The 15,794-nt window shown below is 44.1% G+C and overlaps 1 protein-coding gene across 1 annotated transcript in view; it reads left to right on the top strand.

Moving 5' to 3' along the window:
* LOC126000598 (neuroligin-4, X-linked-like) overlaps nucleotides 1–15,794 on the top strand; it is a 360,086-nt gene that overhangs the window by 332,229 nt on the left and 12,063 nt on the right. Inside the window, exons 2-3 of the mRNA XM_049767814.1 lie at nucleotides 14,715–14,867; nucleotides 15,129–15,216. Coding sequence (XP_049623771.1) covers nucleotides 14,715–14,867; nucleotides 15,129–15,216 — 241 coding nt within the window. The remainder of the gene's footprint in view (nucleotides 1–14,714; nucleotides 14,868–15,128; nucleotides 15,217–15,794) is intronic.

The following is a 15,794-nucleotide window of genomic DNA, read 5'->3' as shown; positions in this document are numbered from 1 at the left end:
AGTCTCTTTGTCTCTTTATGTCTCTGACTCTTGTCTCTCATAGTCTGACTCTCTCTCTGTAACTGTCTCTGTCTCTCTATCTCTGTTTATCTCCCTGTCTGTCTCTGCCTGTTCCTTTGTCTATGTCTTTGTGCCTCTGTCTCTTGCTGTCTGACACTCTGTCTCTATCTCTGTCTGTCTCTATCTCTTTCTCTGTCTCTTTGTCTCTATGTCTTTGCCTGTCCCTGTGTCTCTGCATGTGCTGTCTCTCTGTCTCTGTCTGTCGCTCTGTGTTCGTTTCTCTCTCTGTCTCTTTCTCTGTCTCTGTTCATTTATGTCTCTTGTCTGTCTCTTTGTCTCTCCATCTCTTTCTCTATCTGTATCTCATGTCTTTGTCTCTCATCTCTGTCTCTACTCTCTCTGACTTTGTTTCTGACTGTCTCTTTCTGATTCTCCCCTCCAAGTTCTTGGCTAGAGGGATGACTCCAAAATACTCCTTGTCACAGTGCTCTCTTCCTTCTGTCTGTGACAACTGTCCTACGGGCCAGTCTCTTGGCCCTCATCTCTATCGTCTCTGTATATTATTTCAGAGTCTCTTATTCTTTTTTTTTTTTTTTTTTGGTTTTTGGGTCACACCCAGCACCGCTCAGGGGTTACTCCTGGCTCTACGCTCAGAAATCGCTCCTGGCAGGCTCGGGGGACCATATGGGACGCCCGGATTCGAACCGATGACCTTCTGCATGAAAGGCAAACTCCTTACCCTCCATGCTATCTCTCCGGCCCAGAGTCTCTTATTCTTACTATTTCAGAATCGTCCGCATCAGGGCTTCCTCCTGGCTCTGCGTTCGGGGTTCAGCCCCACGGGACCCTTTTGTGTGCCTGTCTTGGTTTCGAACCCGGTTCAGTGGTATGCCAGGCAAACACTCTCCGTGCTTTGGTCGTCTGAGTCTAAGAGGTACTTAAAGTCCTTGACTCAGTCCTTCATCCTCGAACCCGAGTCTTTCTCTTTTCCCTACTACATCTCTCTTTCCTTTGGGACCCTGCCATCATCCCACACCGAATGCACGGACATGTAAAAAACTTCTGAGCGTCGAAAATATTGCTCATGGCTCCTTGGTTCCTTGTCACGGGGCAGGGAAATCACGGCTCCTGGGTTTTCCTTTTCTCTTCCGTGTATTGAATTTTGGGGCCACCCTTAGCCCTTGCGTGCCTCGTCTTGACCCCCCTTTTATGCTTTCTAGAAGATGTCTTTTTATTATTATTATTATTTTTTGGTTTTTGGGCAACACCCGGCGGTGCTCAGGGGTTACTCCTGGCTGTCTGCTCAGAACTAGCTCCTGGCAGGCACGGGGGACCCTATGGGACACCGGGATTTGAACCAACCACCTTTGGTCCTGGATCGGCTGCTTGCAAGGCAAACGCCACTGTGCTATCTCTCCGGGCCCTTGACCCCCCTTTTATGCCTTCTAGAAGATCCCAGAAGATTCCTCGTTGCTCGAGACAGAATTGGGGCGAAGTGCTTAAGGACTTCTCACCCTTGGAAATAGATTTTTTTTAGCATGCTTCTCGCAAGAGGGATCATGCCTTGTCATGCTCTGGGGCCGACTGGCCTTGATCTCCTGGGGGCCGAATTCGGGGCCTCGCACATTTTGGGGACCTGAGAACCCGTGTTGGCGCGATGGAATGGACATGGGACACTACAGACATTTCAACCCCAGATCCTAATAAGTTCAGAGGTGTCAAACTCAATTTGCCTGGGGCCGCAGGAGGCAAAGTCGGGCTGATCCTTGAGGGCCAAGTCAGGTCCCCAGATTTACAAGCCAACAGTCCCCCAGACCTACAACCCAACAGATCCCCAGATCTACAGTCCAACAGACCCCAAGATCTACGACCCAACAGATCCTCAGATCTACAACCCAACAGATCCCCAGATCTGCAACCCAACAGTCTCCCAGATCTACAAGCCAACAGATCCCCAGACCTGCAACCGAACAGATCCCCAGACCTGCAACCCAACAGTCTCCCAGATCTACAAGCCAACAGATCCCCAGATCTACAAGCCAACAGATCCCCAGATCTACAAGCCAACAGTCCCCCCAGATCTACAAGCCAACAGATCCCCAGATCTACAGTCCCAACAGACCCCAAGATCTATGGCCCAACAGATTCTCAGATCTACAACCCAACAGATCCCCAGATCTACAACCCAACCGATCCCCAGATCCCCAGATTTACAAGCCAACAGATCCCCAGACCTGCAACCCAACAGTCTCCCAGATCTACAAGCGAACAGATCCCCAGACCTGGAACCCAACAGATCCCCAGACCTGGAACCCAACAGATCCCCAGACCTGGAACCCAACAGATCCCCAGACCTGGAACCCAACTGATCCCCAGATCTGCAAGCCAACAGATCCCCAGATCTGCAAGCCAACAGATCCCCAGATCTGCAAGCCAACAGATCCCCAGATCTGCAAGCCAACAGATCCCCATATCTACAAGCCACAGATCCCCAGATTTACAAGCCAACAGTCCCCCAGATCTGCAACCCAACAGATCCCTAGATCTACAGTCTAACAGATCCCCAGATTTACAAGCCAACAGTCCCCCAGGTCTACAAGCCAACAGATCCCCAGATGAACAATCCAACAGATCCCCAGATCTACAAGCCAACAGTCCCTCAGATCTGTGATCTAAGCAACCCCCAGATGTACAACCCAACAGATCCTTCCATAACCAACAGATCTCGCATCCACCATTCGCTCTCAACTCCACAAATTTTCATGTGGAAAAGATCCTATAGCAAGTAAATCCTCAACCCAACAACAGGTCTTCTGGTACCAGAGAAATCTTCCTGCGTCCGATAGACCCACCTATCTAACAGATCTTCCCGTATCCAATAGTCCCTGATAAAAAGAACAAATTTTCACACTCAAAAGATCCTGCCCAAAATCTTGTACCTCAATAATTTATCATAAAACAATGACTTTTCATCGTTTTACCCAAGAGGGCCTCATCCTCCTCAGAATTTCATGCAGAACATATCTTCAGACATGATAGATCTTATCCCCAATGGGTCCTTCCAATCCATTTACTCTCAACCCTTCCGCTATCTTTGAATTGGGCCACAATGGCTTGCCAAGGTGTTCCTTCCTTTCTTTTTCTGGCTCATTTTCCTATCTTTCTTCTCCTGGCTCATTTTCAGGGTTCCGTGTGTCCTTCTATCTCTCATCACTTGATCTCTTATCAATTTCTTATGCGCAGATTTCCACTCCCAAACTTTCCTCTCATCCCCAGTCCTCCTCCTTTCGAAATCACACTTGTTAAGGAGACTTCTGTAATTTATCTCCAGAACAATGCATTTCTCTAGAATTAACAAATTAATTCTTTCCAGGGAAAAATCTCAGCCGGGGCCCAGAGTCGCCTGGAAACATCGAAGAGTCCCAGAAATATCTGCTTATTGGTGTAGAGATTTTGCAAATCTTCCGAGAGAATATTCACGATATCCTTAATGATAGTGTTTCTTCCACTTTTGGTTGTTTTTTTGTCTTGTTTTGTTTTGGTTTGGTTTTAGGTCTTCCCTTCTTGGGGTTCTGGGTTCTATCTTGGCTCTGTCCTCAGAGATCTCATCTTGTATGCTTGGAGAACTTGATGGAATGAATGAGTTCGAATCCGGGTCAAACGTGTGCAAGGAAAATCATTTCACTTTGTCTTTCCCCCTACCCGTCACTTCTGTTTTTCGGCGTCTAGACTGGCATTTTCCGAGCATTTTCTTTGCAGAATTTCGAGGGACCGTCGTCCCTGAGAGATCCGATGGCGTCCTCTCGTCATGTTCCTCTCCCCCCACCCCCATGATGACCGAACAACGCCAAGTCCAAAGGATATTCACGTCAACACTGCGAGGAGAAGAATTTCTTTCGGATGCATTTTATGGACAGCTTGGGGGAAGGTGCCTTTCTCCTTGCGTGTTCAGGATGTAGGATTTTTTTGTGATTGAGGAAAAAAAGGGTCCCAGAAAACATTTATTTCTACCCAATAATGCAGTGGTGGCGAACACGCGGCCAGAAACTCAGGCTCGGTGGAGTTAGGCATCAGGGACAGGACAAGCACGTATTTTGAGGCCAATGAATGTCTCCGAAATATCCTCTTTTTGTACCTTTTCCTGGGTCCATCTGCAGGGATTTGTTTCCCTCCCTCCCTCCTTCCTCTTTCATCTGGAATCCAAGATGTCTCCTTGGACGTTGACTACGAAAAATAAAAGACGGACAACGGAAATCTTTTATTCCCTCTCACCGATGTTTTTAGAGGACCAGAGGGAATGGGTGCGAACAAAAAAAGATGGTAGCCAAGGGGGAAGTAGGGAGCAGGGAGTGGCCAACTATGAATTTTGAGCTGCTTTGATTCAAGTTAAAAGAAATATATTGGTATCACTTTTTTTTTTGCGTGCTCACACACACACCCGAGTTTGATCCCCAGCATCCCGCATGGTACCCCGAGCTTTCCCAGTTGTGATTTCGGTGTGCAGGGCCAGGAATAAATTCTGAGGTCATGCCATAGCAGAAATCAAAACTGAAATCCCTGAAAATGGGGCGTTAATTTGGTTTTTGAGTCATCGCCGGAAATGAAATCCTTGCTTGGGACCCAACGCTTTCGACTTTTCTGGTTTCGAAGGTTGTTTTTCCCGGTTTGAGAGGTTTTTTTTTTTAATCATGGTTTTCAATTTCCCTCAACTTACAAATAATATTTTTTTGAGTCTTGATGAAGGAAATAGGTACAAAATTTAATGATTAATTGGGGAATGTCCTTTCTCAATCATATTTTGGGATCTTGATGAAAGAAATCCAGGTACAAAATTTATATATTACTTTTTTTCCATTGGGGAATTTCATTTCTCTAACGTATTTTTGGGGTCTTGATGAAAGAAATGAGGTACAAAATTTATTGATTTATTTTTTCATTGGGGAATGTAATTTCTCGATCATATTTTGGGGGCCTTGATGAAAGAAATGGAGGCACAAAATTTTATTGATTACATTTTTTCATTGGGGGAATTTCATTTCTCGATCATATTTTGGGGTCTTGATGAAAGAAATAGAGGTGCAAAATGTATTGATTATTTTTCACTGGGAATTGTAATTTCTAGACAATTTTTTAGGGTCTTGAAAGAAATAGAGGTATAAATTTATTGATTATTTTTTCATTGGGGAATGTTCTGGGGTCTTGATGGAAGAAATCAAGGTGCAAAATTTATTGATTATTTTTTTCTCGATCATTTTTTGGGGCCTTGATGAAAAAATGAGGTAGAAAACCTATTGATTAGGTCTAATTCTATAAATTGGGAGACAATGCCAATGGATCTTGGCTTGAATTCCAGGTTCCACAGGTCAAATAAATTTGAATTTCTATCATCTCTTTGTTCTGAAGGTGGTTTTATATGTGTCGTGAATTTTAACTCATAAAAGCCAAATAAAGTAATAAAAGATTCTAGTCCTCCCGTATTTCTCGATGAAATATTTCGCCTCTAAATTAGAGTAATATTTTAACATCTGTAAATTCTGTTTTAATAAAGATTGTGAAAAATTTCCTTTTTATTTATGATTTCCTGTTTCTTTCCCCCACAAAAAAAATCACGCATCTTATTTTTTTTCAACCCCCCCCCTTTTTTTCTTCTTGTACCATTTTAAAACTCCCAAGTCCATTTCCACAGACTATTTCAATCAATAAATTGAGATTTTTTTTCTTTTTCTTTCTTCCAAAGCCAACAACAGTTGGAATTTCTTTTTTTTTTTTTTTTTTTTTTTTGTGGTTTTTTGGGTCACACCCGGCAGTGCTCAGGGGTTATTCCTGGCTCCAGGCTCAGAAATTGCTCCTGGCAGGCACGGGAGGACCATATATGGGACGCCGGGATTCGAACCGATGACCTCCTGCATGAGAGGCAAACGCCTTACCTCCATGCTATCTCTCCGGCCCCAACAGTTGGAATTTCTTGCTTTTGGGACATCTTTCTGTTTCTTTGCATTCTGCATCTTTTTTTTTTTTTTCTATTTCTTTTTTTTTCTTTTCGGTGGGAATTCCAAACATAACAAATCTCTACATTTTCGTATATATATATATATTTTGTATATATATATATATATTTTTGTATATATATATATTCTTTCTCTTGTCTTCTATTTTTTTCTCTCCCCTTTTGGCAAACCTGTCAGTATTGAACGCTGTTTTTTCTTTTTTTTCCTCCCCCTTCCCTTTATTTTCCTTCTCGATATGGAAACTCAAAGAAAAATCCAGATGATTTGAGCAGTATCGATCGTGCTGAAGACGATCGATTTTTTTTTTTCAAAAAATTATTTTTCAAAAAATGTTTTTTTTTTTTGGCTTTTTTTAATTAAAAAAAAAAGCATGTTTTGATATCTTTCTCTCTGTCTTGCCTTTTTTTCCCCTTTGCCTTTCAATGTGATCTCTCTCTCCGAAATGAGTCCACATTGGTGTATTTTCGTTTTATTTTAGGTTTTATATAGCTAATAACTGTCCCTTGGAGTCTCCCCCCACATGTCCTGTCTAAGCTTTCCAAGACCCCGGTAAGCCATTTTATCCCAATGAATCATTTCTTCATCGAAAATCGAATGACTGAGAGAGCAACATGGTTGCTGTTTGTTCGTTCCATGGTCCGGCCATTTGTTAAAAATCCCTCTTTTCTTATTTATATAATTTTTTTAACTTTATTTTTTGTATTCCCTTGGAATTCTCTTGGCTCGTTTCTAAGGAGAACATGGGAATTCTTAAATCCAGCATGCGTGTTTTCTTTTTTTTCTCCTTTTCCAAATCTTCTTTTTGCGAAAATTGTTATTTTGCTATTTTTTTTAATCTGATTCCTTCACTGAATTCACGATTTCCTTCCTTCACAACTATGTGATCGAAAAAAGGGGGGTTCGGTTTGTGGGAAAACTGTGGGGTCCCCGTTTCCTTTCATTTCCACACCCTGTTTTTTTTTTATCTTTCTTTGAAAAACTCACCGTTTACAAAATAAATGCCAAAGAATTCTTTCTGACTCCGCACCCAATATATATTAAGATTTTGTTTTTTTCCCCTTATTTCTTCTCACTTACATTTCAAGGAAGAGAAAGGAAACATTCAGAACATCCCCCCCCCAAAAAAAAACAAAACAAAACATTTCTTTCCGTCTTCTCCATTTTACTTCTTTTAAGGAAAATAAATGTAGAAAAAAATAGAATCCCAAATATAATTTATATACATCAAAGACCTCTGAAAGAGAAAATATAATTTATATAAATTGAAAACGTAGGAAATAGAAAATATAAATCAAATAAGTAATAAAATATAAATAGTTTGCAGATGGCCAGTCAGGTCTGTCTCCCTCGAGTTCTCGGCGAAAAGCAATGTCCACCCCCCCTTTTCTGCCCTGTCCAGAAAAATAAATAACTGTTTTATTCGTCTGCTAAATTCCTTCTAGAAGCTTCCAAAAAAAAAAAAATGGGCCCGCCCGTTATCTCGCAGCCAAAGTCGATCTTTTTCCCCAAGATGGAAGATAAGCTCGCCTCTAATGGACGGAAAAGGATTCGTCATTCTCCAACAATAAATAGACCCAGAGAAAGAAAATAAAATAAAAAATACACAGAAAAAGGAACTTTATTGTATCACTGGTGTTTTCCTTAGATTCTGGGCTGATAAAAGAAATCCCCCCCAATGATCCTCTGGCCTGGGACTCAAGGGGGGGTCCCCCTTTTTGTGATACAGCCCCCCCCCCCGAGATCTGCATTGCTGTTTTCCTCCCAGGGGCTGTTGGAGCTATGAAGGCAGAATTTATGTTTGTGAAGACAGAAATGGTCTTAGTACAGTGCTCCGGGATTCAGGGCCTAATTTGCTAGCTCTGTTCTGGGCTCTGAGGTTTCTGCATGTGAAGTGTAAGAGTTTTTTGGGAGAAGGAAGAGAGGGAGGAAGGAAGAGAAGGAAAAACGCATGGGAGTAAGGAGAGGAGTAAAGAAGGAAGTGAAGGAGAAAACATAGGAAGGAACAAAGGGAGGAAGGAGAAAAGTAAGGGAAGGAAAAATGCCTGGGAGTAAGGAGAACAAAGGGAGGAAGGAGAAAAGTAAGGGAAGGAAAAATACCTGGGAGTAAGGAGAAGAGTAAAAGAAGGAAGGGAGGAAGGAAGTGAAGGAGGAAAAGTGAAGGAAGGAACAAAGGAGGGAAGGATAAAAGCAAGGAGAGACAAAGGAAAGGAAAAACGTAAGGAGAGGAAGGAAGTGAAGGAAAAATGCATGGAAGTAAGAGGAGTAAAGGAAGAAATGTAGGAAGGGAGTGAAGGAGGAAAAATGGAAGTAACAGGAAGCAAGGAGAGGAAGGAAGGGAAGGAAAAGACATGGGAGTAAGGTCAGTAGCAAACGAAGGAAGTGAAGGAGAAAAGATGGAAGCAGAAAAGAAAGAGGAACGAAGGGAAGGAAAATGCATGGGAGTAAGGAGAGGAGTAAAGGAAGGGAGGATGTGAAAGAAGATGGAAGGAACAAAGGGAGGAATGAAGAAGAAAAGCAAAGAGTGGAAGGGAAGGAAAATGCCTGGGAGTAAGGAGAAGAGTAAAAGAAGGAAGTGAAGGAGGAAAAGTGGAAGGAAGGAACGAAGGAGGGAAGGAGAAAAGCAGGGAGATAAAGGAAGGGAAGGAAAAATGCATGGTAGTAAGAGGAGTAAAAGGAAGTGAAGGAGGAAAGATGGGAGGAAGGAGAGAAGGAAGGAAATGTAAGGAAGCGAAGGTAAAATGCCTGGGAGTAAGAACATAAAAGAAGGGCGGGAGGAAGTGAAGGAAAAATGGAAGGAAGAAACAGGACGGAAGGAGTAAAGCAAGGAGAGAGGAAGGAAGTGAATGAAAAATGCATGGGAGTAAGGAGAGGAGTAAAGGTAGGAATGAAGTGAAGAAGGAAAAATGGAAGTAACAAAGGGAGCAAGGAGAGGAAGGAAGGGAAGTAAAAACGCATGGGAGTAAAAGGAGCATGAAAGTGAAGGAGGAAGAAAGGAGATAAGCAAGGAAGGAAATGGAAGGAAGGGAGGGAAAAATACCTGGGAATAAGAACAGTAAAAGAAGGGAGGGAGGGAGGAAGGAAGTAAAAAAGGGAAATTGGAACGAAGGAGGAATGAGGGAAGCATAAAAGGATGGAAAAATGCATGGAAGGAAGCATGGGAGGAAAATTGGAAGGGAGGAACGTAGGAGGGAAGGAAGGAAAGGAAAAACGCATGGTAGTAAGGAAAGGAGAAAAAGGAAGTGAAAGGAAAGATGGAAGAAACGGAGGAAGGAGAAAAGGAAGGAAATGGAAGGAAGGGGAGGAAAAATGCATGGAAGTAAGGAGAGGAGTAAAGGAATCAAGGGAGGAAAGAAGTGGAGGAAAAATGGAGGTAAGGAGAAACAGGTTGCAAGGAAGAGAAGGAAAAACACATGGACGTAAGGAGAGGAGTAAAGGGAGGAAGGAAGTGATGGAGAAGAAAATGGAAGGAAGAAAAGGAAGGAGAAAAGCAAGGAGAGGGAGGAAGTGGAGGAAAAATAAATGGGAGTAAGGAGGAAGGAAGGAAGGAAAAATGGAAGTAACAAAGGGAGCAAGAAGAGGAAGGATGAAAATGGAAGGAAGAGAAGGAAAAACGCAAGGGAGTAATGAGTAAAAGGAGCAAGGTAGTGAAGGAGGAAACTGGAAGGAAGGAAATGGAGGGAAGGAGAAAGGCAAGGGGAGGAGGGAGGGAAGGAAAAATGCATGGGCGTAAGGACAGCAGTAAAAGTAGTTATAAGTGAAGGAGGAAAGATGGAAGGAAGGGAAAGAAAAGAAAGGAGAGGGAAAACGCATGTGATTAAGGAGAGGAGTAAAGGAAGGGAGGAAGGAAGTGAAGGAGGAAAGGTGGAAGGAAGGGGAAGAAAAAGGCATGGGAGGAAGGAGAGGAGTAAAAGGAGCAAGGAATTGAAGGAGAAAACTGGAAGGAAGGAAATGGAGGGAAGGAGAAATGCATGGACCTGAAGGAGGAAGGAAGAGAAGGAAAACGCATGGGAGTAAGGTCAGGAGCAAAAGAAGGAAGTGAAGGAGGAAAGATGGAAGGAGAAAAGGAAGGGAAGGAAAAATGCCTGGGAGTAAGAACAGTAAAAGAAGGAAGGGAGGAAGGAAGTGAAGGAGGAAAGGTGGAAGGGAGGAAAAATGCATAAGAGGAAGGAGTGGTGTAAAGGAAGGGAGGAAGTGAAGGAAGAAACTGGAGGAAAGGAGAAATGAAAGGAAGGGAAGGAAAACAAAAAGATGGGAAGGAGGAATATGGAAGGAGAAAAGGAAGAGGAAGGAAGGGAAGGTAAAACCCATTGGAGGAAGGAGAGGAGCAAAGGAAGGAAGTGAAGGACAAAAGGGATAGAGGAAGGAAGGGAAAAGTTGGGGAGTAAGAGGAATAAAAGGAATTGAAGGACGAAAGATGGAAGGAATGAAGGGAGGAAGGAAGGAGAAAAGCATGGAAGGAAATGGAAGGGAAGGAAAAATGCCTGGGAGTAAGAACAGTAAAAGAAGGAAGGGAGGAAGGAAGTGAAGGAGGAAAGGTGGAAGGAAGGGGAGGAAAAACATAAGAGGAAGGAGAGGTGTAAAGGAAGGGAGGAAGGAAGTGAAGGAGGAAACTGGAGGGAAGGAGAAATGCAAGGAAGGGAAGGAAAACACAAAAGGAAGGGAAGGAGGAATATGGAAGGAGAAAAGGAAGGAAGGGAAGGTAAAACGCATTGGAGTAAGGAGAGGAGCAAAGGAAGAAAGTGAAGGACGAAAGGGAGGAAGATGGGAGGAAGGAAAGAGAAAAGCAAGGAAGGAATTGGAAGGAAGGGAAGGAAAAATGCCTGGGAGTAAGATCAGTAAAAGAAGGAAGGGAGAAAGGAAGTGAAGAAGGAAAATTGGAAGGGAGGAAAAAGGGGAAGGAACATAGGAGGGAAGGAGAAAAGCAAGAGAGGAAGGAGTGAAGGAAAAATGCATGGGAGTAAGGAGAGGAGTAAAAGGAGCAAGGAAGTGAAGGACACTGGAAGAAAGGAAGGAAATGGAAGGAAAAGGCAAGGAGAGGAAAGAGGGAGGAGGGGGGAAGAAAAAATGTGAGTAAGGACAGCAGCAAAAGTAGGAATAACTGAAGGAGGAAATATGAAAGAAGGAGGGAAGGAGAAAAGCAAGTAGAGGAAGGAAGGGAAGGTAAAACGCATGGGAGTAAGGAGAGGAGTAAAGGAAGGGAGTAAGGAAGTGAAGGAGGAAAGGTGGAAGGAAGGGGAGGAAAAACGCATAAGAGGAAGGAGAGGTGTAAAGGGAGGAGGAAGTGAAGGAGGAAACTGGAGGGAAGGAGAAATGCAAGGACAGGAAGGGAAGGAAAACACAAAAGGAAGGGGAGGAATATGGAAGGAGAAAAGGAAGGAAGGGAAGGTAAAACGCATTGGAGTAAGGAGAGGAGCAAAGGAAGGAAGTGAAGGACGAAAGATTTGGAGGAAAGAAGAGAAAAGCCAGGTAGTAAGGAGAGGAATAAAAGGAGGAAGTGAAGGACGAAAGATGGAAGGAAGGAATGAAGGGGGAAGGAGAAAAGCACGGAGAGAAAGGAAGGGAAGGAAAAATTCATGAGAGTAAGGAGGGGTAAAATAAGATAGTGAAGGAGGAAAGATGGAAGGAAATGAAAAGATGGAGGGGAGGAGAAAAGCAAGGGGAGAAGAAAGGAAGGAAGGAAAAACTTAAGGGAGTAGGGTTAGGAATAAAAGAAGCAAGGGAAGAAGTGAAGAAGGATAGAAATAAGGAAATAGAAGGAATGAGAAAAGCAAAGAGGAATGAAGGAAGAAGGAAAACACATGGGAGTAAGGAGCGGAGTCGGAAAGGAGGAAGGAAGTGAAGGAAAATGTAAGAAGAAAGGAATAAGAAATAGAAAGTCATAGAAGCAGAAAGAAGGGAGCAAGAGAAGAGAAAAGGAAGGAGAGGGAAGGAACAATGCATGGAAGGAAGAAAGGAAGAGCAATAAAAGGAACAGAACAGGAAAAATGGAAGGAGGAAGGTAGGGAGTAAAAAGAAGGGATGAAAAGGAAGAAAGAAGAAAGCAGTATAGGAGAGGAAAGGAGAAGAAAAAATGTTAAAAGAAATGGAAAGAAGGAAACAATAAATTGATAGAGGAAGTGATGTAGGAAAAGAAGGAAGGAGGAAGAAAGGAATGGGAGGAGTTAGGAGAAAAGGGAAAGGAATGTGTTGAGGGAAGAAAGGAACCGAAGGAAGAAAATACATAGTGGGTAGAAAGAATGGAAGTAAGACTGAAATGGAATAAAGGACGGAAGTAGAAAAGATGAGAGAAGGGAGGAAGGGAAGGAATGGATGAAAAAAGGAAAGGGAGAAAAGGAAGGAGAGATAGAAGGAAGCAGTTTTGGAAGGAGAAAAGGAAAAAAGAATAGGGAAGAGGAAGAGGCCAAAAAAAACAGAGGAAGTGACAGGAGGAAGAAAGGAAGTAAAGAGGAAGAGAAGGAGAAAAAGAAAACTAATATTGGGGGATAGAAAGGAGAGAAATACCCAAGGAAGGAAAGGGAAAGGAAATTGTGGGATAAAGGGATGGAAGTAATGCAGGAAGTAAGACAGGAATCGAGGAAGGAAGAAATGAATCGAGGAAAGGGAAGCAAAAAGTTGATAGACAAAGGGGGGGAAGAGGAAGAAGGAAGGAAGGATGGAAAAAGGAAAGAAGACAGGAAAGATATTTTTGGGGGGAGGAAGTGAAAGAAGGAAATAAGGATAGGAGGAAGGAAGAGAAGGAAGAACGGAAGTCAAGTTGGGAAGGGAGGAAGAAATGAAGGGAAGAAGAAGAAAAGAAGAAATGAAATAGTGAGAAAAGGAGGGATGAAATGAGAGAAGGGATGAAGAAATGAAGGAAGAAGTGATGGAAGTTGAATTTTGGGGGAAGACCGTATTTGCCCCTTTGGGCAGAAAACATATCTCTGCAGAGACTCCAGAGATAAGATGCCTTCCCCTTAGCTCGGACTCCTGAGCCAGTGCTCCTTGATTCCTTCTCACATGGGGGAGGTAACTCAGGAGTGCTGCCTGTAGGAGGAGGCATTCTCCAAAAACCATTGTGTTCCTCCATTTTGAGCCCAACCCTGGCTTCCATGTCACCCCCAAGCCCCAAGCCCAGGCTCACCCACAAACTGCCTCGGTAAAAGTCTGACTATGTGCAAGGCAGTCGGAAAGACTTCCACCCTGCGAGCACTGTTTTGTGAGTTTTTATACCAATGGAGGCCCCCCAAAATTGCCCCTTTCCTTGAGGTCACAGGAAAAACCCCTAGGGACCCCTTGGTGGTTTTTTGGATGGGGGGGGCATTGAAGGAATTTGTGGAGCACTGTAGCCGGAGTCTTCTCGGAGCACTGTAGCCGGAGCACTCTAGCCAGGCTGGAGACCCCAAGTTTGACTCTTATCCTGCGTGGGTTTTGCCGTGTGGAAATTCGGAATGTCACGCTCTCTCCCGGACACGGACACGCAAACATACACGAACACGCATATAACACATGGAGCGTTTTGCTTTTAGGGATTTTACAGGTCAGAGATGCAAACAGGCCTTTCCTTCCTGCTTCCTGTCCTGCTTCCTTTTTCACGCCCTAACTTCCTCACTTTCCTTAATACTTCCTTTTTCCTTCCTTCCCTCCCTCTTTCCTTTGTCCTAACTTCCTTCCATTTTTTCTTTCTCTCCTCTTTCCTCCCTTTTTCCTTCCTTCCCTCCTTTGTTCCTTTATCCCTTCCTTCTGTTTTCACACTTCCTTCCCTCCTTCCTATCTTTCTCTTTCCTACCTTTCCTCTTCCTTCCCTCCTTCCTTCCTTCCCTCCCTCCTTCCCTCCTTCCTTTCTTCCTTTCCCCTTCCTTCTCTCCTTCCTTCCCCCTTCTTTCCTCCTTCCTTCTTCCTTCCCTCACTCCTTTCTCCTTACTTCCCTTTTCCTTCCTTCCTTCCTTCTTCCTTTTCCCATCCTTCCTCACCTCCTTTCTCCCTCCCTTCCACCTTCCCTTTTCATCTTCCTTTCTTTCCTTCATTTTCCTTCTTTCTTCCTTCCCTCCTTTCTTCCTTTTCTCCCTTCTACCTTCCCTTGTTCCCCCTTCCTCCTTTCTTCCTTCTCCCTCACTCCCTTCTCCCTCCTTCCTTTCCTCCTTCCTTCCTACCTACCTTTCTTTTTTCCATGTTCCTCCCCTCTCCCCCTTATTCTTTGCTATCCTTTCTTTTCTTGAATTTCCTTCTTTTCTCTTTCTTCCTTTCCTCCTTCCTTCCTCTTTCCTCCTATCCTTTCTTCTTTCTTTCTCTTCTTTCTTTCTTTCTTTCTTTCTTTCTTTCTTTCTTTCTTTCTTTCTTTCTTTCTTTCTTTCCTTCCTTCTTTCTTTTTCTTTTCTTTCTTTCATTCTCTCTCTTTCTTCCTTTCTTCCTCTTTCTTTCCTCCTTTCCTTCTTCCTTTCTTCTTCCTTCTCCTTCCTTCCATCCTCCCTTCTTCCTCCGTCCCTTCTCCCCTCCATTCATGAAGTCGCTCCCCAGTTCCTTCCCCATACCCATGAATATCCTCAACCGTCCGCCATCTTCTCTCTCTCTCTCCTGCCCATCTTTGGTCCTCAACTTCTCCCAGTACCTTCGAACCCTGGTCACTTCCATCCGCGCCCACAGCTGGAGGGTCGCCCCGGGTACCATATTGGTTTGAGACTATTTCATCCTGGGGTGCTCACCCTCCTGTCACCCCATCTTCCCCCACAGACATCCACGAGCAACACAGCAAGAAGCCCGTGATGGTCTACATCCATGGCGGGTCCTACATGGAGGGCACCGGGAACATGATCGACGGCAGCATCTTGGCGAGCTACGGCAAAGTCATCGTCATCACCATCAACTACCGCCTTGGAGTCTTGGGTGAGTGAGTGGAGTGAGATGCGATGGCTGGGCCTCTGCAGCCTCTTTGGCACCATGAGGCATGTGGGCTCGGGGATCGATTTTTGACTGCTGTTGGCTTTTCCTGATGGATCTCAATCGATAATGGTGATTGGTAATCGCTTCAGAATGGAACGAGCCAAAAATTTTCCATTTCTTTGGCTTCGCCAACCCCCGTAGTGCTTTCTGGGAGAGAGACAAGATGGCAGTCTTGGTGTCTTGGTGGATTTGTGTGGGTGGCAGGTAGAGTGGCAAGGGAATATGACGTCATGGCGTCCCGTGAAGTCATCACTCCAGAGATAGACAGGCGCAGTCGCAACATGACATCATGGTGTCCAACGGTGTTACCCTTTAAGGATATAGCAAGGAACCCCCCCAAAAGATAGACAGAGACCATGGTTTGCAGTGACGTCATCCGGTGACGTCATCAACCCTTACAGGCACAGTGACACTTAGACATTAACATCTGGGTTCCTGAGAAGTCATCACCCCTTAAAGGGACAGTAACACCTACACATTAACATCCGTGTTCCTGTGACGTCATCACCCCTTGAAGGCACAGTGACACTTATCTATTAACATCCGGGTTCCTGTGAGGTCATCACCCCCAGAGGGACAGTGACATGTACACATTAACATCCTGGTTCCTGTGACGTCATCGCCCCTTAAAGGTACAGTAACACTTATACATCAACATCAGGTTTCCTGTGATGCCATCGCCCCCCTACAGGGACAGTGACACTTAAACATTAACATCCTGGTTTTTGTGATGTCCTCACCCCTTAAAGGGCCAGTGACATGCATTAACATCCGGGTTCTGTGATGTCCTCACCCCTTAAAGGGACAGTGACACTCACACATTAACATCCAGGTTTCTCAGAAGTCATCACCCCTTAAAGGGACAGTAAC

The sequence above is a fragment of the Suncus etruscus genome (genome assembly GCF_024139225.1).
Source record: "Suncus etruscus isolate mSunEtr1 chromosome X unlocalized genomic scaffold, mSunEtr1.pri.cur SUPER_X_unloc_2, whole genome shotgun sequence".
Classification (NCBI taxonomy): Eukaryota; Metazoa; Chordata; class Mammalia; order Eulipotyphla; family Soricidae; genus Suncus; species Suncus etruscus.
This window is presented reverse-complemented; position numbering and strand designations above follow the sequence as displayed.